Source organism: Heptranchias perlo, chromosome 2 (genome assembly GCF_035084215.1).
Source record: "Heptranchias perlo isolate sHepPer1 chromosome 2, sHepPer1.hap1, whole genome shotgun sequence".
NCBI lineage: Eukaryota > Metazoa > Chordata > Chondrichthyes > Hexanchiformes > Hexanchidae > Heptranchias > Heptranchias perlo.
In genome coordinates this window covers 100,310,823-100,338,788 of record NC_090326.1, presented here as the reverse complement: position 1 = coordinate 100,338,788, position 27,966 = coordinate 100,310,823, and the positions used below count along the sequence as shown (strand labels likewise).

General features: G+C 44.1%; 1 protein-coding gene across 3 annotated transcripts in view; it reads left to right on the top strand.

Moving 5' to 3' along the window:
• galnt1 (UDP-N-acetyl-alpha-D-galactosamine:polypeptide N-acetylgalactosaminyltransferase 1) overlaps window positions 1-27,966 on the top strand; it is a 169,013-nt gene that overhangs the window by 32,537 nt on the left and 108,510 nt on the right. For all 3 annotated transcript variants that reach the window (XM_068005066.1, XM_068005057.1, XM_068005076.1), the window contains one exon: window positions 14,209-14,377. In XM_068005066.1, the coding sequence (XP_067861167.1) occupies window positions 14,209-14,377 (169 nt within the window). The remainder of the gene's footprint in view (window positions 1-14,208; window positions 14,378-27,966) is intronic.

Genomic DNA, 27,966 nt, shown 5'->3' with positions numbered 1-27,966 from the left:
CGTGGCACTGGTAGCAATCCTGAGATTACTACCTTTGAGGTCCTACTCTTTCGTTTAACTCCTAACTCCCTAAATTCAGCTTGTAGGACCTCATCCTGTTTTTTACCTCTATCGTTGGTGCCTATATGCACCACGACAACTGGCTGTTCACCCTCCCCCCTCCAGAATGTCCTGCAGCCGCTCCGAGACATCCCTGACCCTTGCACCAGGGAGGCAACATACCATCCTGGAGTCTCGGTTGCGTCCGCAGAAACGCCTGTCTATTCCCCTTACAATCAAGTCCCCTATCACTATAGCTCTGCCACTCTTTTTTCTGCCCTCCTGTGCAGCAGAGCCAGCCACGGTGCCATGAACCTGGCCACTGCCACCTTCCCCTGGTGAGCCATCTCCCCCAACAGTATCCAAAACGGTATACCTGTTTTGGAGGGCGATGACCGCAGGGGACCCCTGCACTGCCTTCCTACTCTTCCTCTGTCTGTTGGTCACCCATTCACTATCTCCCTCAGTAATTTTTATCTGTGGTGTGACCAACTCACTGAACGTGCTATCCACGACTTTCTCAGCATCGCGGATGCTCCAAAGTGAGTCCATCCGCAGCTCCAGAGCCGTCAAGCGGTCAAACAGTAGCTGCAGCTGGACACAGTTCCCGCAGGTGAAGGAATCAGGGACACAGGAAGGATCCCTGAATTCCCACATCCCACACGAGGAACATGACACGGCTCTGGGATCTCCTGCCATGACTTAACCCTTAAGTTAGCTTAACAACAACTACAATGTCAAGAGAGAAAAAAAGGAAAGAAAAACTACTTACCACTCCCTTTAAGGAATTTACTCCTTTAAATTATTCTTAATTTAGAGAATGTTAACTTCACTAGGGACCTTGATTCACTAAAAAAAAACGCTACTTGCTATAAGACCTGCAGACCTTACCTTTCTTTTTACTTTAGTTACTGTCGATAAGTAGAAATACTCACCTAAACCTACTCACCAATCAGGTGCCTCCCCTGTGTCGCGTCCCTTTCTGATTCCTGACGTCACTTCGAACTCCGTCTCATTGAAACATACAAGATTCTGAGTGGGCTTGACAGGGTAGATGCCGAGAGGTTATTTCCCCTGGCTGGAGAGTCTAGAACTAGGGGACATATTCTGAGGATAAGGGGTCAGCCATTTAAGACTGAGATGAGGAGGAATTTCTTCAATTAAGGTTGTAAATCTTTGGAATTCTCTCCCCCAGGGAGGTTTGGATGCTGAGTCATTGAATATATTCAAGGCTGAGATAGATAGGTTTTTGGACTCTAGGAGAATCGACGGACATGGGGATTGAGCACCTGTAAACCACACCTGGAGTAGTATGTACAGTTCTTGTAGCCAGAAGTGCCGAGTGGACGATCCCTCTCGGCCTCCTCCCGATATCCCCACCATCACAGTAGCCAGTCTTCAGCCAATTCGATTCACTCCATGTGATATCAAGAATCAGCTGAGTGCACTGGATACAGCAAAGGCTATAGGTCCCGACAACATCCCAGCTGCGCCTCTAGCCAAGCTGTTCCAGTACAGCTACAGCACTGTGGCATCTACCCGACAATGTGGAAAATTGCCCAGGTATGTCCTGTCCACAAAAAGTAGGACAAAACCAATCCGGCCAATTACCGCCCCATCAGTCTACTCTCAATCATCAGCAAAGTGATGGAAGGTGTCGCCGACAGTGTTATCAAGCGGCACTTACCAATAACCTGCTCACCGATGTTCAGTTTGGGTTCCGCCAGGACCACTCGGCTCCAGACTTCATTACAGCCTTTGTCCAAACATGGACAAAAGAGTTGAATTCCAGAGGTGAGGTGAGAGTGACTGCCCTTGACATCAAGGCAGCATTTGACCGAATGTGGCACCAAGGAGCCCTAGTAAAATTGAAGTCATTGGGAATCGGAGAAAACTCTCCAGTGATTGGAGTCATACCTAGCACAAAGGAAGATGGTAGTGGTTGTTGGAGGCCAATCATCTCAGCCCCAGGGCATTGCTGTAGGAGTCCCTTAGGGCAGTGTCCTAGGCCCAACCATCTTCAGCTGCTTCATCAATAACCTTCCCTCCATCATAAGGTCAGAAATGGGGATGTTCGCTGATGATTGCACGGTGTTCAGTTCCATTCGCAACCCCTCAAATAATGAAGCAGTCCGAGCCCGCATGCAGCAAGACCTGGACAACATCCAGGCTTTGGCTCTTAAGTGGCAAGTAACATTCGCGCCAGATAAGTGCCAGGCAATGACCATCTCCAACAAGAGAGAGTCTAACCACCTCCCTTTGACATTCAACGGCATTACCATCGCCGAATCCCCCACCATCAACATCCTGGGGGTCACCATTGACCAGAAATTTAACTGGACCAGCCGTATATATACTGTGGCTAAATGAGCAGGTCAGAGGCTGGGTATTCTGCGGCGAGTGACTCACCTCCTGACTCCCCAAAGCCTTTCCACCATCTACAAGGCACAAGTCAGGAGTGTGATGGAATACTCTTCACTTGCCTGGATGAGTGCAGCTCCAACAACACTCAAGAAGCGCGACACCATCCAGGACGAAGCAGCCCGCTTGATTGGCACCCCATCCACCACCCTAAACATTCACTCCCTTCACCACCAGCGCACTGCGGCTGCAGTGTGTACCATCCACAGGATGCACTGCAGCAACTCGCCAAGGCTTCTTCGACAGCACCTCCCAAACCCGCGACCTCTACCACCTAGAAGGACAAGGGCAGCAGGTACATGGGTACAACACCACCTGTATGTTCCCCCCCAAGTCACACACCATCCTGACTTGGAAATATATCGCCGTTCCTTCGTCGTGGCTGGGTCAAAATCCTGGAACTCCCTTCCTAACAGTACTGTGGGAGGACCTTCACCACACGGACTGCAGCGATTCAAGAAGGCGGCTCACCACCACCTTCTCAAGGGCAATTAGGGATGGGCAATAAATGCCGGCCTCGCCAGCGACGCCCACATCCCATGAACGAATTTTTAAAAAGTATACCAAATATATCCAAGAATTGGAGGAAAGGGTAACCAAAGTGCTTAAGGTATCTGAGCCATAAGGAGAGGTTGAAGAGTTTAGGATTGTTTACTCTGGAAAAAAGAAGGCTTAGGGAAATATTATTCAAAGTCCTTAAGGGACCTCACTAATATATTCAAGATTACGATAAAAGCTAGTACCAGGGGACACTAACTCAAGCTAAGAAGAGAGAAGGTGCACAAACAATTTAAATTTAACTACTTGATGGAGAGGGTGATGAATGTGTGGAACAGACTACTAAGGGTGAAAGTAGAGGTATATACTATGGATAAATGTAAGGAGGCAGGGAGTAGGTGATTGGTCTCAAAAGCTATAACCCTCAATCAGGTGGACAGTAGAGTACATCCATATTATCTGTGTCTTTCAGTATTTGAAAACTGGAATTGTGTCTCTTCTCAACCTTTTTCCAATTCTGATAATTTAAAAAACTTTAAAGTCAACATTAGTAGGTGCATGCATGGCTTATGCACTTGGAGTGCTGAAGCTATTGCCTTTTATTCATTTCTCTATTCTTATTGCCAGGCTACATGTATCGATAGGCATGTATCGATGTGAAACGAAGGCAGACAGTTTCCTTAAGTTGGCTTTTTGATTCAGCTCTGCTTCCTTTTTTGCAAGAAGATGTAGTGATATTTGGAAATATGAAACGACTGTCACCAGTGGAAATACATTGTCTGTTTGCTGAAAAACTCAGGCAGTTAGTTACTGGATTGATGTAGATCTCTTAAATTCAAGTTAATGTTTAGAGAGAGAAGGTAACATGAAGTTTCGTAAAAACCAAGACCATATGTATCTCTTCCATATTAGAGCAGAATTCCGCCTCCCATAACCCCAATTATAAAAGTAAATTGTGCTACTTTTCCTCAGATATTTATGGAGAGATTTATATGGATGTGGGATCCTTTCTGTAAGATTGTAATTATAGATTATTTGGAGTTTTACTTGTTATCTTGATGTAACCTTTGACTATAATATATTAAATCTATAATATATTAAAAATCTTGCTTCTGCGTGCACTTCCTGCCAACTTTTCCATTATAAATTCATTTGTCCACATTTATAATGGAAACTATCTGTGTAAAGTTGTCACGCTTTAATAATAACTTTGTCAGCACAGGCACTTCTTCACCACCACTTGTGGAAGGGTATAAAATACAGTGCAACAAGTTTATATAGATGGTTTCAGTTATAAATGTTGATATAGGAATTTATAAGCAAATATATAAAAATAAGGACAGAATGTATGACTTCCCCCAACTTGCTGCTTAGGAAATCCTTTTATGAAATGCTCCCAGTTGTTGTGTAGGTGTCAGCCAGTACCTGTACACTCAGCAGCCCACTCCACAAGCTCCCACACTGCACCACCACCATTCCAGTGCTGCCACATTCCACATCCGCTTTCCCACTAAGTCCACACTCCCAGCCCACACCCAGTGACCCTGCATCCTAGGACTCCTTTCTCATTCTTCCCACATCCAAAATTCTCCCCAGATCTGCCTTACTCTGTCACCCATCTCACACTCTGACAAGACCCTGATACCCATTCCCTATGCTTCCAAACACCATGGCTGCTCCTCCCAGTTGGGACCACTCTTTCAACATTACCAACCTACACATTCCCCTATTCCTAACTCCTCAGTATTGTTATAGTAGTTCTTCCTAGTCCTTACCTACCTGCAACATCGTCCCTGCAACTTCCTCTGTATCCTGGGCTTTTTTTTTAGAAGCTGAGATAACCATGTAATTTTTTTAATGGTAATCAAGGCCATTGATTTACATTTCCCATGCAAATGTCAACATAATCTGAGCCCATTACTCAGTAGTGGTCCTGCAATACTCTAACAGAATCACAATTTGACTTATTTAGTCACTGTAACAGTGGCCCTGATATGTTGTATGTTACATAGCATAAAACAACATATCTTTTTGCCACAAGCAACACTACCAGAGATCTACCAGTATTTTTTCACTAAAGGAAAAAAATTTAACTGATTAAAAGGGCAAAAGTTAACTCAGTTAACGAAATGATTAAATTCACTACAAGACTCATAGTTCCCATGCTATCAATGGGAGGAGAGGGAATGTTGTATAGAGGGCTGCAAGCCTGTGGTTCAATACTGGAAATGTACAAATGTTTGGTGATGAAGAAAGAAAATGCTGTACACACAGTAGGTCTGTCAGCATCTACAAAGAGAAAAGAGAAATTCATATTTCAAATGGAGATCTTTCATCAAAACTGAGAGGAAGACAAGAGTACGATATGTCAATGGCTAGAACAGAGGGAGATAATTAATTTAATACTGTTTAAACATTTTTTTAATGCTGAGGTGAAAAGTGCTGGATGATATACAAAAGTCACCTCAGTCAAGCTGTGAAAAAAAACATCAGAAAGGTAAAAGGTGAATGAAACATCTCCAAAATTAAGCAGAATGAAGTAAACAGTGAATAGGATGAAGTGGTAGTAAAATGGGGGAGACAACCAAGATCTGAAATTGTAGTGGATGTTCAGACTAGAGGTTTGAAAGTATGTAGGAGCAGCATGAAGTGGGGATGATGGAAGAGTGAATGAAGATATTGCAAATGTAGTGATCCCTCAGATACTGCACACTGCTTTATTTCACAGTTTGGCTTTGTAACTATACATGGACTGTTCATCTCCTTTCAGTTGGTAATCCTGTATTGACATCATGGAAAGCATCAATTTAAATAACTTACACTGTTAAGTAGAAATTTTGCCCATTGTTGCTAGGATAATAACTGCAAACCTCTTGGAATGCTGTTTGGCCATCTCTCCATATCTGTAGTGGTTTTCCTTGCTCAGGATGTAAAATATAGCTCAGTGAAAGCTCACGTTTCAACTTAGTACCTGTTTGTGGTGGGAAGTTCAATTGGTGAGCATCCATTAATGTTCAGGTTCATGGAAGTTTCCCAAAAATCAGTTCCTTTGTGTGGCTAAGAGTATCTCAGATTTGCATACCTGCATTTCATAAACCTATGTTAGACTCTATTAGATCCATGGGCCATGATTTAAGCATAGAAGAATCATAGAAGTTTACAACATGGAAGCAGGCCCTTCAGCCCAACATGTCCATGTCGCCCAGTTTATACCACTAAGCTAGTCCCAATTGCCTGCACTTGGCCCATATCCCTCTATACCCATCTTACCCATGTAACTGTCCAAATGCTTTTTAAAAGACAAAATTGTACCCGCCTCTACTACTGCCTCTGGCAGCTCGTTCCAGACACTCACCACCCTTTGAGTGAAAAAATTGCCCCTCTGGACCCTTTTGTATCTCTCCCCTCTCACCTTAAAACTATGCCCCCTCGTTATAGACTCCCCTACCTTTGGGAAAAGATTTTGACTATCTACCTTATCTATGCCCCTCATTATTTTATAGACTTCTATAAGATCACCCCTAAACCTCCTACTCTCCAGGGGAAAAAGTCTCAGTCTATCTAACCTCTCCCTATAAGTCAAACCATCAAGTCCCGGTAGCATCCTAGTAAATCTTTTCTGCACTCTTTCTAGTTTAATAATATCCTTTCTATAATAGGGTAACCAGAACTGTACACAATATTCCAAGAGTGGCCTTACTAATGTCTTGTACAACTTCAACAAGACATCCCAACTCCTGGATTCAATGTTCTGACCAATGAAACCAAGCATGCTGAATGCCTTCTTCACCACCCTATCCACCTGTGACTTCACTTTCAAGGAGCTATGAACCTGTACTCCTAGATCTCTTTGTTCTATAACTCTCCCCAACGCCCTACCATTAACGGAGTAGGTCCTGGCCCGATTCGATCTACCAAGATGCATCACCTCACATTTATCTAAATTAAACTCCATCTGCCATTCATCGGCCCACTGGCCCAATTTATCAAGATCCTGTTGCAATCCTAGATAACCTTCTTCACTGTCCACAATGCCACCAATCTTGGTGTCATCTGCAAACTTACTAACCATGCCTCCTAAATTCTCATCCAAATCATTAATATAAATAGCAAATAACAGCGGACCCAGCACCGATCCCTGAGGCACACCGCTGGTCACAGGCCTCCAGTTTGAAACACAACCCTCTACAACCACCCTCTGTCTTCTGTTGTCAATCCAATTTTGTATCCAATTGGCTACCTCACCTTGGATCCCGTGAGATTCAACCTTATGTAACAACCTACCATGCGGTACCTTGTCAAAGGCTTTGCTAAAGTCCATGTAGACCACGTCTACTGCACAGCCCTCATCTATCTTCTTGGTTACCCCTTCAAAAAACTCAATCAAATTCGTGAGACATGATTTTCCTCTCACAAAACCATGCTGACTGTTCCTAATCAGTCCCTGCCTCTCCAAATGCCCGTAGATCCTGTCTCTCAGAATACCCTCTAACAACTTACCCACTACAGATGTCAGGCTCACCGGTCTGTAGTTCCCAGGCTTTTCCCTGCCGCCCTTCTTAAACAAAGGCACAACATTTGCTACCCTCCAATCTTCAGGCACCTCACCTGTAGCTGTCGATTATTCAAATATCTCTGCTAGGGGACCTGCAATTTCCTCCCTAACCTCCTGGGATACATTTCATCAGGTCCCGGAGATTTATCTACCTTGATGCGCGTTCAGACTTCCAGCACCTCCCTCTCTGTAATATGTACACTCCTCAAGACATCACTATTTATTTCCCCAAGTTCCCTAACATCCATGCCTTTCTCAACCGTAAATACCGATGTGAAATATTCATTCAGGATCTCACCCATCTCTTGTGGTTCCGCACATAGATGACCTTGTTGATCCTTAAGAGGCCCTACTCTCTCCCTAGTTACTCTTTTGCCCTTTATGTATTTGTAGAAGCTCTTTGGATTCTCCTTTGCCTTATCTGCCAAAGCAATCTCATGTCCCCTTTTTGCCCTCCTGATTTCTCTCTTAACTCTACTCCGGAAATCTCTATACTCTTCAAGGGATCCACTTGATCCCAGCTGCCTATGCATGTCATATGCCTCCTTCTTCTTTTTGACTAGGGCCTCAATCTCCCGAGTCATTCAAAGTTCCCTACTTCTACCAGCCTTGCCCTTCACTTTATAAGGAATGTGCTTACCCTGAACCCTGGTTAACACACTTTTGAAAGCCTCCCACTTACCAGACGTCCCTTTGCCTGCCAACAGACTCTCCCAATCAACTCCTGAAAGTTCCTGTCTAATACCATCAAAATTGGCCTTTCCCCAATTTAGAATTTTAACTTTTGGACCAGACCTATCATTCTCCATAGCTATCTTAAAACTAATGGAATTATGATCACTGGTCCCAAAGTGATCCCTCACTAACACTTCTGTCACCTGCCCTTCCTTATTTCCCAAGAGGAGGTCAAGTTTTGCCCCCTCTCTCGTCGGGCCATCCACATACTGAATGAGAAATTCCTCCTGAATACACTAAACAAATTTCTCTCCATCCAAGCCCCTAATGCTATGGCTATCCCAGACAATGTTGGGAAAGTTAAAGTCCCCTACTATTACCACCCTATTTTTCTTGCAGCTGTCTGTAATCTCCTTACATATTTGCTCCTCAATTTCCCGTTGACTATTTGGGGGTGTCCTGGACACCAGTTCTTCTGCTACCCACTGTTCAGTGGAGGTGACTGAGCCGATTTCTCCCAGAATACCCCTCTGTCTCCTTTGCTGGATGCTTTTCCTCCTGGTAGTCACTGAAGTGCTTCTTCTGCTACCCACTGTTCAGTGGAGGTGACTGAGCCGACTTCTCCCAGAATACCCCTCTGTCTCCTCTGCATGGTGGCGGGAATTCAGCAGTTTGGTGGATATGCGCGTGGGGAACCCGTAAGCAAGGTGAGCTCTTTTAAATCTGCGATTGTATCTCGATTGCAGTCAATTATCTTTGCTTCCGGGTTTTGCATCTCCAAGCTGCGCAGCGGGCCGACTGCACACACGAGTGACGCAATTTAAAGTGCACTATTTAAAGGGCCAGTCCAAGAATGGATTTTGAAGGAGAAAGGAGAAATGGAGTCCAGGAGAGCAAAGGCAGCGTCTAGATTTACTGATGCCTCGTTAGAAGTACTCCTGGGTGCAGTGAGAAGCAGGAGGGAGGTAATTTACCCGAGCGATGGGAGGAAGAAGCCCGGTTCTGACACCAAGAAGGTGTGGCTGGAGGTGGCAGTAGAGGTGAGCAGCAGGAGCACGGTGCCCAGGTCTTGGCTGCTGTGCAGAAAGCGGTTTAATGACCTAACTAGGTCAGGAAAAGTGAGTACATTTGCTGATATATCCACATCCTGTGAAATGTAACATCCCCCTCTCACTCTATCTTGGCAAGCCTACTCCATCACATCACTCCTCACACCCACTTAAGTTTCAGTATTAACTAACTTTCACTTTCTATGCACTTCTTCACCTCATTTGTGCATCCACCACTGCTACTCACCCCAATCCTGATGCAATGTGATGCATCTGTCTGATAGTCACCCTCTGATGCATCTGTTTCATTGTCAGCCTGACACAGCAATGCATCCATCGGGTGAATACATCACCTTTAGTCCCTCACAGATCTGTTCTTTCTCCCCTTGTAGGAGAAGAGAGCGCAAAATGCAAGGGAGAGAATGAGGATGAGGACTGGAGGTGGACTACCAGAAATAGTCCACCTGACAGATGCAGAGGAGGAGGCCATGGAGATAAGTCACACTGTTGCATGCCTATCCATTGGAGATAGAGAGACTGGCAACCCGCAGATGACTGGTGATAGAACTTTTAACATCTTTCACACGCATGTTGAATTGATTTTATCAATGATTGAACCGTTCCAGACCTCAGTATGGTCGGTGGAAAGATTGTCAATTTTCTGATGAATAATTAATATTGGCTTCTGCTGTCTGCCCGTGGCCTTCAAGCGGTAGGAGCCCTGATGGTAGAGAATCTCATTCCTTCTGAGGGTGCACCGTCACAGGACATACAGCCATGCACCAGCGCAGTTAGTTGGATTGTCATCTGGCGATTCACCATTCACAAGTATGCACGATCAGCCACTGGTGGCAGAGGCAGCTCTGGAGTGTCAGCGTCGGGGGGTTGCACTCTTCTCCAAGCTTTGCTCAGCTGGACACAGATGCTGATCCCTGGAAGCCATCATTGAGAATGATAGAGGTCCAGCTGCACCTTTGTGAGGTACTGGAAAACGTGCCACGCACACTCTCCACAATAGCGGAGAGGATTGGTGGCACAGGTAAGTGTGGGAATGTCTGTGATAGAGAGAATGGTAGCCTCCATTGAGCTTCAAGCACGGTTCTCAAATGAGTCCATTCAGGCCATGACAACGGTCATGTGGACTCTGGATGCCAACATGACTACCACCTTAAACAGGCAGACAGATACTTTCGCCGTGGCTTTAGAACATGGCACATTTGCTCACCAGCCTGCTGTCCAACAGAGTGGTGGGAGTGATGTTGTGCTGGCCAGGGAGAGGGATGATGGCGAAAGGGGACATGGAAGTGGGAACTCCACTCAAAGCACTCCCATGTCTCACCCGTTGCCCCCATCCCCCTTCCCCTCCCCCCCCCCCCCCCCCCCCAGCCAGTAGCCGCAATGCTGCCTCCTCTCCTGATGGCTGAGTCTGTCCCTGCACAGGTGCAGGTAGAGCAATCTTTGTCGGAGCCCTCATGGGCTGCAAAACCCAGAGATCGTAGGCCGAGAGCATCTCAGCAGTCAGGGCAGGGATTTGAGCAACCTGCCACTACTTCTGCTGAAGCCACAGGGGATGCACCATGCAGAAGCGGTTGCAAGAGAAAGGCTAAACAATTGTAATTTACCAAGAGTATGTACAAGGGTGTGTGACTAGCTGTCATGTTAATTTATATATATTTTTTGCTATGGTACCTTAAATTTAATAATTATCATCACCACTGTCACGTCTTGGCCATTTTTGAGTCCCTTTTGTGAATTTGCCCTTTCACGTGCTTCATCACAAATGCCAAGATATTATGTCACCCATTGGGTGCATATGCAATGGGTGTATGTGTGGGTGAAGGACTGTTTTGTGCAAATGGAGTGGGGGGTGGTGGTGGTGATGGTTGTTCCAGGCGGCCTGAGTATTTCAAAATCCTCAATTTGCACATTTCATTATGAGAACCTGTTAGAGATGAGGGAATCCCTGGCATCACAGGCAGCAATGTGCACCGCTGTTGTCGATGAGTTTCCCCATCTTCATTTTCGTCCTCCTCACCCTCATCTTCAGTGTTGCCGCCAGATGGGGATGCTTCACGAGTGCATTTGACTTCCTCCACCTGTAACCCTCTCTGCTCTGCTTGTGCAGGACGCATCACACACCGATTATTCTGCACACCCTTGCTAGCGAGTACTGACGGGCTCCCCCAGATCTATGCAGGCACCTGAAGCGCATCTTCAATATTCCTATGGCTTGCTCATTGACGCACCTGGCTCTGGTTGTACCGCTGCTGTGTCTCACAGGTGGGATTTCTAACAGGTGTCATGAGCCATGTCTGCAGAGGGTATCCCTTGTCTCCAAGGAGCGGGCCCTTAAGTCTGTCTTCTGTGTGGAAGAGGTCCGGGATGTTGGACTCGAGCAAAATGAATGAATCATGACAGCTGCCGGGGAATCTGGCGCACACCTGCAGAAATCTCTTCTGGTGGTCGCACACCAGCTGTGCATTGAATAAGTGATATCCCTTTTGGTTTATCAACAGTCCTGGCTCATGTGGAGGTCTTTGGATTGCTATGTATGTGCAATCAACTGCGCCCTGCACCCGTTGTAAGCCAGCCAGAGAGTTGAAACCCATTGACCTCTCAATCTGGTTGATAGTCGAATGCCCTTGGCAAATAAGCCAGTGTGTGCAGATGACTGAGACACCCTGGAGATATCACCGGTGGCACGCTGGAACGATCCGGAGGCGAAGAAATTGAAGATAGTGGTGATTTTAACTGCGATGGGCAATGCGTGCCCATCAGGTCCAGCGAGAGCTGCTCTTCATGAAGCAGCCTGCAGATGTCTGTGACCACCTGCTGATTCAACCTGAGCATGCGTAGGCACTGCTCCTCAGCGAGGTTGAGGAAGCTCAGCCTCTGCCTATAGACCCTCTCATGTGGGTAGTCCCTTCACTGCTCTACTGCAGGTCCTTGTTGTGCACCTCTGTTGTGGACCTGCAGATCCCAGAACTGCACGACATGCCTGTCGCAGATGGTGGTGTGCCTCCTCCTCAGATGTACTGTGGAATAAGTCCATTGCACCCCCCCCCCCCCCCCCGGCAGATCCTGATCTTGTCACTTTGAGGGTCTCCAAAATGTAGGTAAATTTGACTGAACACAAGAATTCTCTGTCAGTCTGAACACCAAGATCATCCAGCCAAACCTTTGAGAGAACTGCGTGCCCAGTTGCAATACCTCATCTTTTATTGAGATGTTTCAATTGCTAGTTTAAAGGGCCTAATGAGCTTCAGCTGCAGCTTGCCTCCTTTTCAATGGCATGTTTCAGAAGCGACAGGAAACACGCTCAGGAGCAGTTAAATCAGTTTATGTTGAAGAATCCACAAAAAATGAATTACCTAAAGTGTTTCAACTACCTGAATTGGCCTTTTAAATATTGGCCTGCTGGCTTTAAGTGGCAACGGGACTTCCGGGTTTCTGTTGCCCACGTACATCCAAACACTCCTGGGTTAATCCTGGGAGTGGATGTGCTGGAGCCGGGATGCAGTCTCCCTCCAAAAACTAACTTTTTAATGCCCACCCGCTCCCAACCCACCCATTCTTGAGGGTTAAACAAACCCCCATGGTTTCTGTTGTTTAGACTGTTACACTGCTCACCCCCTTCCAGCTTGCATGATAAATAAGTATTGAGCTCTTATGGTAGATTCACCTTATTTTAGTTTGCATTTACATAGGCTATTCCTAGGACAGCACTCAGTGAAATTTAAAATTGAGTCTTTGCTTAATTTTTCTCAGGAAATCTGTGCTAAAGTCTTACTAGGAATTGCATGCTTTCTGGTTGAAAAGGAATTCTGATTACACTGATGATTAAGAACCCCAGTAATCTTTATAGATAGAGCTAATCAGTCATGGCAGTTGTTTCATTTTATAACTGAACCTTTACTAACTGACCTTTAGGTAACTGGGTAGCAAAACGTATTTGATCATAAATCTTTACCTGATTGTGATCCACCAGGAAAAGAAAACTTTCCACATATTATGGGCCTGTCATGGATTAATATGCAAAGCATTGCTCTGAATATTCTTCACGAGGCAACTATGTGAAGGAGTTTAAATGCTATTAAGGAAGCATTACTATGTAGATTTGACAACTGAAGTGAATAAGTGTTTTGGCTCTGCGGTGCTCTAACCTGGCTTTAGTACCAAATTATTGGGATCGCCACTGTTTTCTGAATAATACAACCTCTTAATTATAGTCCTCAAAATTCTGGATACTTGGATGTGATAGCTGCATGGAAAGAAAAAGAATAAGCTAGAATTTACACTACTTTGGAAGTCACTCTACTGGGTGGGATCTGTGTCACTGCTTTGGTATTCATGCAGTAGAGCATGATCTTGTGCTATTTCAGCATTTTATATTGCCATTAAGGAGAACAAGTTTTATTCGGTCAGCCCTGTTCTTTCCTGCATTGCACCTGTATTGGAGTTATGGATACTGATATGGTTCCAAGGTGTCTAACTTTAAGGTTCTACTGTACTACTTTGACATAATTCATTTGGAGATGCTACAAATGATAAAATATTACATTAGCTGCTTTAGGTACTAAACTCAACATACAAAAGCTTATACCTGTATCCAACTTGGTACGCTTGTAACTTCCTATTGTGTGTTTAGTTCCTTCTTGTATCAACTGAATTGCCTTTCTGTTGGCTCCTTTCAAAAGAAATGATGTACATTTGTAGGATGAAACCCTGTGTAAATAGGGTGGAGGATGACCACATGATCTGTATGGCACTTGTATTGTACCAAACTCTCAAAGGGACAGTGCCTGCAGACCTATCCCTTCACATGCAGAGGCCAGAATACACCAAAAGAGTGAGGAAAATCATGCTTATAGTAGATGATTTTAAGATTTCAGGTAGTGACTACAACGGTTTGTCTTTAATACTACTTTAAAGCTAAATTTCATTTGGTATCAAATCTGTGCTGTATTTCAGATGTGATACAGAAGCCACAAGAAGGGCCTGGAGAGATGGGGAAGCCTGTAATAATCTCTAAAGAAAATCAAGAAAAAATGAAGGAGATGTTTAAAATCAATCAGTTCAACTTGATGGCAAGTGATATGATAGCACTCAACAGAACTCTACCTGATGTCAGGTTAGATGGGTAAGTACAACTTTTAAAGGCAGGTTTTTAATTATTTATGTTTTGCTATGGATCTTGGGTGATGGAGCTTTTAAAACTGAGTACCATAGGGATGAAAACTTCAGTATTCCTTTGGTGCAATTTCAATTCAAATGAAACATTTTGTTTATCAAAACCGTATGTTCATTCTACAATTATTCATTAAACCTAAGTTGCAAATATGTGTTACTTTTTTTGTATGCAAGACTAATTCTTGCTTAGGAGTGTGTGTAGGTTCTACTGTAACAGTTTATTCTTCCACATTTTCGTAAATCAACAAGTTCCTAGTGGGAAGACCATTGGCCACTGTAAAACAGCTTCTGCTCGCCACCAATGGCAACTTTTGAATTCTCAGCACATTACCATGAATGGTCTAGAAAAAGAACTGTCTTTGTAAGCTAAAAGAGTTGACAGAAACTGTGTTATTTAAGCATACCAAACACTCTTTCCACAAATGATCATCTTATTGCTCCCATGCCAATGATTAAAAGCCATTCCAGCAGATCAGTAGTATAATGTGAGCTACGTTTTTTCTAAACTCCCTGGGTCTCAAGTCTTGTGGTCAAAAGGGAAAAACAGCATGTGTAATGTACCTCTGCCTTTGCTGCTGCGAACTGGCTGCTTTAGGTGGATAACAATTGCATAGTCAAGTAACTCTATTCTAATTATGCCCATGTATTGAGTCTTGTTCTTGGTTCTTTTTCTTCCATCATTGAAAGTAGATTTTGTTTGTTCCCGTATCAAAAGAAGCTCAAAATATATTTGTTCAGCTCCCTACCTACAGGCCATATTTTTGCCTATTGTATATTTAACTTAACATGAAGCCTGTGTAGCAGTACCATGAAGCCTGTTCCAAACTCAGTAAAAGGCTTTTGCTGAAAGACTATCCTACAAGAAGGTCTATACTACATTTTTCCAGATGTAAAGAAATTTTCAAGTTCCAAGCTTATTTCTAGCTCAGACAAAGAATTATTTAGAGAGAGTGCTTTCATTAGTATTTCAGGATAGATGCACTTTTTAAAGTTGCATAGTGACTCATGGCAACAGAGAAGCTACCGGGGTCCTGTGGAGCTTTCTCAATTTCCTTGAGCATATTTGCAATCTCAAGGTTCTGTAATTGAAGCATATCAGAACAACTATGTGACTCAAGTGTCTGCATTTGGTGCAATCACTGACACTGCTCAATGAAGCTGCCTGAAGTTTGGCACTGAGAAAATCTAATGGACATCAACGTTCATAAGGATTTACAACCTGCCATCCTTACTGGGCCTGGCCTATATGTGACTCCAGACCCACAGCAATGTGGTTGATTCTTAATTGCCCTCTGAAATGGCCTAGCAAGCCACTCAGTTGCACAAACTCGCTTAAAAAAAAGTCATAATAAGAATAAAAACGGAAGGACCACCCATCATCGGACCACTAGGCACCGGACACGACAAAGGCAAACTAAGTCCAGTCGACCCTGCGATGTCCTGCTCACTATATTCTGGGGACTTGAGCCAAAATTGGGAGAGCTGTCTCACAGACTAGTCAAGCAATAGCTTGACATAGCCATACTCACAGAATCATACCTTTCAGCTAACGTCCCAGACTCTTCCATGGACAGACCGACCAGAGGTGGCGGTACAGTCAGGAGGGAGCGTCCCTGGGAGTCCTCAACATTGACTCCGGACCCCATGAAATCTCAAGGCATCAGGTCAAAGATGAGCAAGGAAACCTCCTGCTGATTACCACCTACCGCCCTCCCTCAGCTGATGAATCAGTTCTCCTCCAAGTTGAATACCACTTGGAGGAAGCACTGAGGGTAGCAAGGGCACAGAATGTACTCTGGGTGGGGGACTTCAATGTCCATCACCAAGAGTGGCTCGGGAGCACCACTACTGACCGAGCTGGCCGAGTCCTGAAGGACATAGCTGCCACATTGGGTCTGCGGCAGGTTGTGAGTGAACCAACACAAGGGAAAGACTTACTTGACCTCGTGCTCACCAATCTACCTGTCGCAAATGCGTCTGTCCATGACAGTATTGGTAGGAGTGACCACCACACAGTCCTTGTGGAGACGAAGTCCCGTCTTCACACTGAGGCCACCATCCATCGAGTTGTGTGGAACGTAAACATCCACATCCTCAATGATGGCGGAGTCCAGCACGTGAGTGCAAAAGCCAAGGCTGAAGCGGTTGCAACCATCTTCAGCCAGAAGTGCCGAGTAGATGATCCATCTTGACCTCCTCCTGATCTCCCCACCATCACAGAAGCCAGTCTTCAGCCAATTCGATTCACTCCACGTGATATCAAGAAACTGCTGAGTGCACTGGATACAGCAAAGGCTATGGGCCCCGACAACATCCCGGCTGTAGTGCTGAAGACTTGTGCTCCAGAACTAGGCACGCCTCTAGCTAAATTGTTCCAGTACAACTACAACACTGGCATCTACCTGACAATGTGGAAAATTGCCCAGGCATGTCCTGTCCACAAAAAGTAGGACAAATCCAATCCGGCCAATTACCGCTCCATCAGTCTACTCTCAATCATCAGCAAAGTGATGGAAGGTGTCGTCGACAGTGCTATCAAGCGGTACTTACTCACCAATAACCTGCTCACCGATGTTCAGTTTGGGTTCCGCCAGGACCACTCGACTCCAGACCTCGTTACAGCCTTGGTCCAAACATGGACAAAAGAGCTGAATTCCAGAGGTGAGGTGAGAGTGACTGCCCTGGACATCAAGGCAGCATTTGACCGAGTGTGGCACCAAGGAGCCCTAGTAAAATTGAAGTCAATGGGAATCAGGAGGAAAACACTCCAGTGAGTGGAATCATACCTAGCACAAAGGAAGATGGTAGTGGTTGTTGGAGGCCAGTTATCTCAGCCCCAGGACATTGGCCTGAGGAACTCCTGCAGCAGTGTCCGAGGCCCAACCATCTTCAGCTGCTTCACCAATGACCTTCCCTCCATCATAAGGTCAGGAATGGGGATGTTTGCTGATGATTGCACAGTGTTCAGTTCCCTTCGCAACCCCTCAGATAATGAAGCAGTCCGAGCCCGCATGCAGCAAGACCTGGACAACATCCAGGCTTGGGCTGATAAGTGGCAAGTAATATTCGTGCCAGGCAATGACCATCTCCAACAAGAGAGACTCTAACCACCTCCCCATGACATTCAACTGCATTACCATCAACATTCTGGGGGTCACCATTGACCAGAAACTTAACTGGACCAGCCAATAAATACTGTGGCTACAAGAGCAGGTCAGAGGCTGTGTATTCTGTGGCGAGTGACTCATCTCCTGACTCCCCAAAGCCTTTCCACCATCTACAAGGCACATGTCAGGAGTGTGATGGAATACTCTCCACTTGTCTGGATGAGTGCAGCTCCATCAACACTCAAGAAGCTCGACACCATCCAGGACAAAGCAGCCCGCTTGATTGGCACCCCATCCACCTCCCTAATCATTCACTCCCTTCACCGTCGCACTGTGGCTGCAGTGTGTACCATCCACAGGATGCACTGCAGCAACTCACCAAGGTTTCTTCGACAGCACCTCCCAAACCCACGACCTCTACCACCTAGAAAGACAAGAGCAGCAGGCACATGGGAACAACACCACCTGCACATTCCCCTCCAAGTCACACACCGTCCCGACTTGGAAATATATTGCCGTTCCTTCATTGCCGCTGGGTCAAAATCCTGGAACTCCCTACCTAACAGCACTGTGGGAGAACCTTTACTACACGGACTGCAGCGGTTAAAGAAAGCGGCTCACCACCACCTTCTCAAGGGCAATTAGGGATGGGCAATAAATGCTGGCCTCGCCAGCGACGCCCACATCCCATGAATGAATAAAAAAAAACAGTAATAGTTTTTGACTAAAAGATCTGTATTTCTGAAGGATTTCATCAGTACCAAGTCATATGTTACAGCAAACCTTTTGCTATATAAGGTAGGTGGCCACAGTGCTGATTCCTTAAGTCTTGGCACTATCCCATAAGGCATTAACATGGACATCCCTTTTTCCAAGAAAAGAACCCAACTTTACAGCAGCACCATCTGATACTATTGGCCCAATGATATCATCCAACTTGCCTGAACCTACTGTGTTTTAGCTAGAAATGCAGGTTGTATGTTTTATCTTCTCTGAGGACGATAATTAAATTGGACAAAGCAGAGTGCACTTTAAGCAGGAGGACAAAATTGTTAATCAGCATTGTTCATTCCAGGTTCTAGCTGCATATGTTTTGATGACTGAACTTCTCAACTGGAAATTTACATTCCAAAGAACTTATGAGATCAGCAGGGGCTCCATTTTGATTAGATGGAATTGTTTGATTTTTCCAGGAGTTCAGTTACCCTCCATCTGTGGTTACACAGCAAAACTATGTGGGGAAAATCTGGGACAGTTTGTATCAGCTTACTCTAGAGGTGGTAATATATATTGAGTTCTCATGGCAACGTATGGTCCATATTTAGACATGATGTAACAGACACTTTTTTTTTCACGTACAGACTTGACATGGCAGTGCATAACAAGGTGCCTATTCCTCCTGAAAAGACAGCAAAAATATTTGATAGCTTGGGTACCAAGTTCATTGGGTTCAGTTTATGAACAAGCTGCTGAAAAGTGCTACCACGACAGCCTAATTTTCTATTGCAGTCAGGGAAGTGTCCAGACAAATGAAGATAACATAACCCAAACAATCAAACTGTTGCAGTAGTTTGTTATGAATGTCCTAAGAATCATGGAAAGGTTACAGCACGGAAGGAGGCCATTCGGCCCATCGAGTTCACGCCGGCTCTATGCAAGAGCAATCCAGCTAGTCCCACTCCCCCGCCCTATCCCTGTAGCCCTGCAAATTTTTTCCTTTCAAGTACTTATCCAGTTCCCTTTTGAAGGCCATGATTAAATCTGCCTCCACCCGCCCCTCAGGCAGTGCATTCCAGATCCTAACCACTCACTGTGTAAAAACAAAAAAGTTTTTTCTCATGTCACCTTTTGTTCTTTGGCCAATAACTGTAAATCTATGTCCTCCGGTTCTTGACCCTTCTGCCAATGGTAACAGTTTATCTTTATCTACTCTGTCTAGACCCTTCATGATTTTGAACACCTTTATCAAATCTCCTCTCAACCTTCCCTGTTTCAAGAGAACAACCTCAACTTCTCCAGTCTGTCCACGTAACTAAAGTTCCTCATCCCTTGAATCATTCTAGTAAATCTCTTCTGCACCCTCTCCAAGGCCTTCACGTCATTCCTAAAGTGCGGTGCCCAGAACTGGACACAATACTCCAGTTGTGGCCGAACCAGTGTTTTATAAAGGTTCATCATGGCTTCCTTACTTTTGTACTCTATGCCTTTATTTATAAAGCCCAGATCCCATATGCTTTTTTAACCGCTTTCTCAACCTGCCCTGCCACCTTGAACAATTTGTATACCCCCAGATCTCTCTCTTCCTGTACCCCTTTTAGAATTGTGTCCTTCAGTTTATATTGCCAAACTGAGCATTGGTGAGTAAGTACCACTTGATAGCACAGTCGACGACACCTTCCATCAGTTTGCTGATGATTGGGAGTAGACTGTTGGGACATTAATTGGCCAGATTGGATTTCTCCTGTTTTTTGGGAACAGGACATAGCAATTTTCCACGGGTAGATGTCAGTGTTGTAGCTGTACTGGAACAGCTTGGCTAGAGGCGCGGCTAGTTCTGGAACACAAGTCTTCAGAACTACAACCGGGATGTTGTCGGGGCCCATAGCCTTTGCTGTATCCAGTGCACTCATCTGTTTCTTGATATCACGTGGAGTGAATCAAATTGGCTGAAGACTGGCTTCTGTGATAGTGGGGATATCAGGAGGAGGCAGAGATGGATCATCCACTCGGCACTCTGGTTGAAGATGATTGCAAACACTTCAGCTTTGTCTCTTGCACTCACGTGCTGGACTTTACCATCATTGAGGATGGGGATGTTCACGGAGCCTCCTCCTCTGGTTAGTTGTTTAATTGTCCACCACCATTCACGGCTGGATGTGGCAGTACTGCAGAGCTTTGATCTGATTCGTTGGTTGTGGAATCGCTTAGCTCTGTTGATAGCATGTTGCTTCCACTGTTTTAGCATGCTTGTAGTCCTGTGTTGTAGCTTCACCAAATTGGCACCTCAATTTTAGGTTCGCCTGGTGCTGCTCCTGGCATGCACTTTTACACTCCTCATTGAACCAGGGTTGATCCCCTGGCTTGTTGGTAATGGTAGAGTGAGGAATATGCCGGGTTATGAGGTTACGGATTGTGCTGGAATACAATTCTGCTGCTGCTGATGGCCCACAGCACCTCATGGATGCCCATTTTTGAGCTACTAGATCTGTTCTGAATCTATCCCATTTAGCATGGTGGTAGTGCCACATAACACATTGGATGGTGTGAAGACGGGACTTCATCTCCCACAAGGATTGTACGTCGGTCACTCCTACCAGTACTGTCATAGACAGATGCATCTGTGACAGGTAGATTGGTGAGGACGAGGTCAAGTAGTTTTTCCCTCATGTGGTTCGCTCACCACCTGCTGCAGGCCCAGTCCGGCAGCTATGTCCTTCAGGACTCGGTCAGCATGGTCAGTAGTGCTACTCCCGAGCCACTCTTGGTGATAGACATTGAAGTTCCCCACCCAGATTACATTCTGTGCCCTTGCTACCATCAGTGCTTCCTCCAAGTGGTGCTCAACGTGGAGGAGGACTGTTTCATCAGCTGAGGGAGGGTGGTAGGTGGTAATCAGCAGGAGGTTTCCTTGCCCATGTTTGACCTGATGCCATGAGATTTCATGGGGTCCAGAGTCAATGTTGAGGACTCCCAGGGCCACTCCCTCCTGACTGTATAGCACTGTACCGCCACCTCTGGTGGGTCTGTCCTGCCAGTGGGACAGGACATACCCAGGGATGGTGATCGAAGAGTCTGGGACCTTGGCTGAAAGGTATGATCCTGTGAGAATGGCTATGTCAGGCTGTTGCTTGATTGGTCTGTGGGAAAGCTCTCCCAATTTTGGCACGTCCCCAGATGTTAGTGAGGATGACTTTGCAGGGTCGACTGGGCTTGGTTTTGCCATCGTCGTATCCGGTGCCTGTTGGTCCGATGCCGGGTGGTCCATCCAGTTTTATTGTTATTGTGACTTTCTGTAGCGAGATTTTACAACTGAGTGGCTTGCTAGGCCATTTCAGAGGGCAATTAAGAATCAACCACATTGCTGTGGGTCTGGAGTCACATATAGGCCAGACCGGGTAAGGATGGCAGGTTTCCTTCCCCAAAGGACATTAGTGAACCAGATGGGTTTTTACAATAATCTGGTAATTTCATGGCCACTATTACTGATACTAGTTTTTTTTTACTCCAGATTTTATTTAATTAATTGAATTTAAATTCCTCAGCTGCCGTGGTAGTGGGGAAACTTTTAGAAACAATAATCCGGGACAAAATTAATAGTCACTTGGACAAATGTGGATTAATTAAGGAAAGCCTGCACGGATTTGTTAAAGGCAAATCGTGTTTAACATCTTGATTGAGTTCTTTGATGTGGTGACAGAGAGGGTCGATGAGGGCAATGCGATTGATCTGGTATATATGGACTTCCAGAAGGTGTATGATAAAGTGCCGCATAATAAGCTTGTCATCAAAGTTGAAGCACATGGAATAAAGGGGGCAATGGCAGCATGGATATGAAATTGGTTAAGTGAACAGAAACAAAGTGTAGTGATTGGTTGTTTTGGAGGAAGATATACAGTGGTGCTCCCCAGAGGTTGGTACTAGGACCACTCCTTTTCTTGAAATATATTAATGACTTGGGCTTGGGCGTACAGGGCACAATTTCAAAATTTGCAGATGACACAAAACTTGGAAGTGTTGTGAATGGTGAGGAGGATAGTGATGGACTTCAAGAGGACATAGAAAGACTGGTGGAATGGGCGGACATGTGGCAGATGAAATTCAAAGCAGAAAAGTGTGAAGTGATACGTTTCGGTAGGAAGAATGAGGAGAGGCAATATAAACTGAAGGGTACAATTCTAAAAGGGGTGCAGGAACAGAGAGATCTGGTGGTATATGTGCACAAATTGTTGAAGGTGGCAGGGCAGGTTGAGAAAGCGGTTAAGAAAGCATACTGGATGCTGAGCTATATAAATAGAGGCATAAAGTACGAAAGCAAGGAGGTATGATGAACCTTTGTAAAACACTGGTTCGGCCTCAACTGGAGTATTGTGTCCAGTTCTGGGCACCGCATTTTAAGAAAGATGTGAAGGCCTTAGAGAGGGTGCAGAAGAGATTTACTGGAATGATTCCAGGGATGAGGGACTTCAGTTATGTGCATAGACTGGAGAATCTGGGGATGTTTTCCTGAGAGCAGAGAAGGTTGTGAGGAGATTTGATAGAGGTAGTGGAAATCATGAAGGGTCTGGACAGAGTAGATAGAGAGAAACTGTTCCCATTGGCGGAGGGGTCAAGAACCAGAGGACATAGATTCAAGGTGATTGGCAGAAGAACCAAAGGCGATACGAGAATAAACTTTTTTGCACAGCAAATGGTTGTGATCTGGAATGTACTGCCAGAGGGGGTGGTGGAGGCAGATTCAACCGTGGCTTTCAAAAGGGAAGTGGATAAGTATTTGAATGGAAAAGATTTGCAGGGCTACGGGGATAGGGCGATGGAGTGGGATTAGCTGTATTGCTCTTGCAGCGAGCTGGCATGGACTTGACAGGCTGAATGGCCTCCATCTGTGCTGTAACCATTCTACGATTCTGTGACTCCTCTTGCATTTTGCCACATTCTTCCTTTGTATTAAGTACACCCCCCAATTTGGTGTCGTCTGCAAATTTTGAAATTGTACTTCCGATTTCCGAATCCAAATAATTAATATAAATTGTGAACAACAGTGGTCTCTGCACTGATCCCTGTGGTATCACTACTTCCCATCTTTTTCCAGTCTGAGTAGCTACCATAACCCCATCTCTGTTTTCTGTTTTGCAGCCAGCTTGCTATCCATTCTGCTACCTGTCCCCTGACTCCACATGCTCTGACCTTAGCCATGAGCCTACAATGCGGTACCTTAGAGAAGGCCTTTTGAAAATCCAATTATATTACATCTTCTGCATTACTCTTGTCTACTCTTTTTGTTACTTCTTCAAAGAATTCATTAAAGTTGGTCAAGCATGACTTTCCCTTCTGAAATCCATGCTGACTATTCTTTATTATATTTTTGTTCTTTTGATGTCTTTCTGTTACATCTTTGAGTAAAGCTTCCATTATCTTTCCTACCACCGACGTTAAGCTAACTGGTCTATTGTTCCCTGGACTTGTTCTATCTCCCTTTTTAAATATAGGAATAACATTAGCTGTCCACCAGTCCTCTGGCACTTTTTCCTTTTCTAGTGAATTATTATGTATATGTAATAGTGCCTCTGCTATCGTCTCCCTAATTTTTAATAGGCCTAACTCAATCTCAGTAACTTGGAGTTCAAACAAGTCTACCTGGAAATATTTATGGTTTTCCTGGACACTATTCATTTCTAGGAATTCCCATCTTATGTAACTTCCACACAACTGTCCTGCCAACATAATTATTCGCTAGTTAACTCCTTCTTACTTGACCGTAGTCTAATGAATGAACTGAACTCTTGCACATCATTGAATTCCTGTTCAAAACCAAGCTCTCTCTTTAAGTCAGTCTCACTCTGTTATTCTAACACAGAGCTGTGAGAGCATCTGTGTGGGAAGGTATACTATTCTATTTTAAGACTGTTTTGGTAAAAGTCCTCTGAGTTGCTCTGTCAATGCTTGTATAATAGAGATTAATGTATCAACGACTTCCAGATGTTTGTGTGACAACAGGCATGAGCAAAGTTGGCATCTGGTAAAATGTTACTTTTTGTCATTTTGATTGTATCGCTAAAGTGTATTAATTCAATTGCAAACTTTTAGGGCTTGAAAATTGGGACTTGGATACATGCAGTGGTACCTACAAGGTAGAATGAAATCAACATCAATATACAGGGGGCTCTGTGAACTGAAAAGAATATTGCTTAGGAAATTGCCATGGGGAAGAAAATACATCACAGGGGAGCTCCTTAGAAACTAGCTTTACATTTGCCCTCCATGAATTTATACAATAAAACAAATGGAAGCTAAAATGAAAAACTTGATGTGGCTTATAATCATGGATGGACAAAATATGGAGTTTGTTTTGAAAAAATAAATCTGTTCATGTAAAATCCTAGTATAGTCAGTGACTGTAGCAAAAATAAATTATGTGTGGAAGGGGAGCATGAGACTAAAAAGTACATTTCTAAAGAATTTATTTGGTAAACTTAAAAGTTCTCTCTATTTGACAGAAGCTGTTAGCAGAAATATTCAAATAACATTATATAGACTGTGACAAAAATGAACCATTTTTGTCCTGTTTTAGCTTCGTAGTAGTCCCTTTTCATTCAATCACAGTACTTAAGGAGTTTGAAAACCAGCTGTACTCAGAATCATAGGAACAGGAGTAGGCCACTTACCCCCTTGACCCTGTTCTGCTATTCAATGCTGATTCATGGCTGATCTGTGATCTAACTCCACATACCCATCTTAGCCCCATATCCCATAATACCTTTGGTTAACAAAAATCGATCAATCTCAGATTTAAAATTAACAGTTGAGCTAGCATCAACTGCCATTTGTGGAAGAGAGTTCCAAACCTTTGCCACCCTTTGTGGGTAGAAGTGTTTCCTAACTTCACTCCTGAAAGTCCTGGCTTGAATTTTTAGTTCTGTGTCACCTAATACAGACTCCCCAACCATCGGAAATAGTTTCTCTCTATATACTCTATCAGTTCCCTTTAATATCTTGAAAACTTCGATCCAATTACCCCTTAATCTTCTAAATTCCAGGGAATATAACCCTAGTTTGTATAATCTCTCCTCGTAATTAAACCTTTGGAGTCCAGGTATCATTCTAGTAAATCTACACTGCACTCCCTCCAAGGCCAATATATCCTTCCTCAGGTGCGGCGCCCAGAACTTAATACTCCAGGTGTGGTCTAACCAGGGCTTTGTATAGCTGTAAAATAACTTCTTCCCGCTTGTATTCTAGTCCTCTAGATATAAAGGCCAGCATTCCATTAGCCTTTTTAATTATTTTCTGTACCTGTCCATGACATTTTAATGATCTATATATGTGGAACCCTAAGTCTCTTTGGACGTCCACTGTTTCCAGCTTTTCACCATTTAGAAAGTACTGTCCTTTTTAGGTCCAAAGTGAATGACCTCACACTTGCCTACATTGAAATCCATTTGCCGCAGTTTTGCCCATTCACTTAATCTATTAATATCTCTATAATTTCATGCTTCCATCTACATTGCTTACAATGCTACCTATCTTAGTGTCGTCGGCAAACTTAGATATGTGGCTCTCTATCCCAGCATCTAAGTTGCTGATAAATACAGTGAATAGTTGAGGCCCCAATACAGATCCCTGTGGGATGCCACTAGTCACTTCCTGCCAATATGAGTACTTGCCCTTTATCCCTACTCTCTGTCTCCTGCTGCTTAGCCAATTTCCAAACCAGGTCAATAATTTGCCCTCAATTCCAAGAGCATCAACTTTAGCTAACAGTCTCTTACGAGGGACTTTATCAAATGCCTTCTGGAAGTCCATATAAACAATGTCCACAGACATCCCTGTCCACTGCTTCAGTTGCCTCTTCAAAAAATTCAATCAGGTTCGTCAGGCGTGACCTACCCTTTACAAGTCCATGCTGGCTCTCTCTGATCAGCTGAAAATTTTCAAGGTGTTCAATCACTCTATCTTTAATTATAGACTCGAGTAATTTCTCGCCAACAGATGTTAGGCTAACTGGTCTATAATGCCCTAATTTCCCTCCCTCTCCTTTCTTAAATAGCGGTGTGACATATGGAATTTTCCAATCTAAAGGAACAGTTCCTGAATCGAGGGAAGTTTGCAAGATTATAGTTAGGGCATCTACAATGTTCTCACCTACTTTCTTTAAAACCCTGGGGTGGAAACCATCTAGTCCTGGGGATTTGTCACTCTTTAGTGCCATTACTTTCTTCATTACTGCTAATTTGCTTACGTTAATTATGATGAGTCTCCGTCCCTGATTCATAATTAGTTTCCTTGGGGTGTCTGGCATGTTATCCTCTTCCTCTACTGTAAATATTGACGTAAAGTAATTATTTAACCTGTCTGCCAGTTCCTTATTTTCATTTACAATATCACCATTGTCAGTTTTTAAGGGGCCCACATGGCTCTTGACCACCCTCTTTTTCCTAATATAATTGTAAAAAATGTTGTGTTGATTTTGATATCCCTTGCAAGTTTCTTTTCGTACTCCCATTTTGTAGCTCTTACTTTCTGTTTTGTTACCCTTTGTTATTCTTTGTACCTCTCCCAGTTGCCAGGATCTGTGCTTTTTTTTTGCATTTTTGTATGCTTTTTCTTTGTTTTATGTTGTCCCTTACCTCTTATCGTCCATGGCCTTTTTTTGGCAAATGGAACCCTTCCCGTTAGGGGTATAAACTGGTTCTGTATCATGTTAAATTCTTTTTTTGAACACCTCCCACTATAATTTTGCCCAGTGGACAGTCTCTGTCTCATCCCGTTGAAGCCGGTCTTACCTAAATTTAGAATCTTAGTAGCTGTTACAGATTTCTCCCTTTCAAACCCAATGTTGAACTCGATCATATTATGATAGCACCGTTAGGCTGTTGACTAAAGCTGGCTCATTACTCATTATTAAATCTGATATGACTTTCCCCCTCATTAGGTCTAGGACATATTGTTGCACAAAACTGTCCTGAACACACTCCAGAAATTCATTACCTTTCTGACATGAGCTCGTCTGCTTATCCCAATCATGTTCCTAGCCTAACCCGATACAAATGTCTTGAAGGTTATGTTTGGTTATCTCTGAGCAAATTTGCTGTGGAAGTAGCCAAGCTGCACATTTTAAACATACTGTATAACTGGCTCAGTTATGTGTTTGACGAGCAACTCCTTTTTAATTGAACCGACAATTGCTCAAGTTCAACAATTTTGGGCAGTTGTTTGAGGTGTATTTAAGTAACTTGAATTGTTCAAATCATTGAGTTGATCTTGAATCGTCAGAGAGATGGATCAAGCCAGTTAGCTCCCACATTTGAAAGCATAAGAACAAAGGCATAATTGTATGTCTATAAAAAAAATAATAACAACATAAAAATTGAATTCATTTCTTGTTTTGTTTTGAGGAGTTGGTTCAGAAAACATCTAATGTATATCTATTTAAAAACGGTGTGGAGTTGCAACGTTCTAATACTGTGCTTGTAGTTGGTGCTATAAATATAACTCTATGCGACTCATTAATTTAAGTGGCAGCCCATCTAACGTTATGTGACTGTCAATCTCAGTGCAATTCCTAACCTTATCCATTGGATTGGGCTGTGGCAGTCCTTTTCTTAGAGAATGGCAGACATGTTGGTGAGTAAAAGAAAGCTTTCACATTCTGCTTGAGCCACAAGTAACATTAGAAACCCCAGAAAACGCACTTGACAAAGGGCAAAGAAAACTA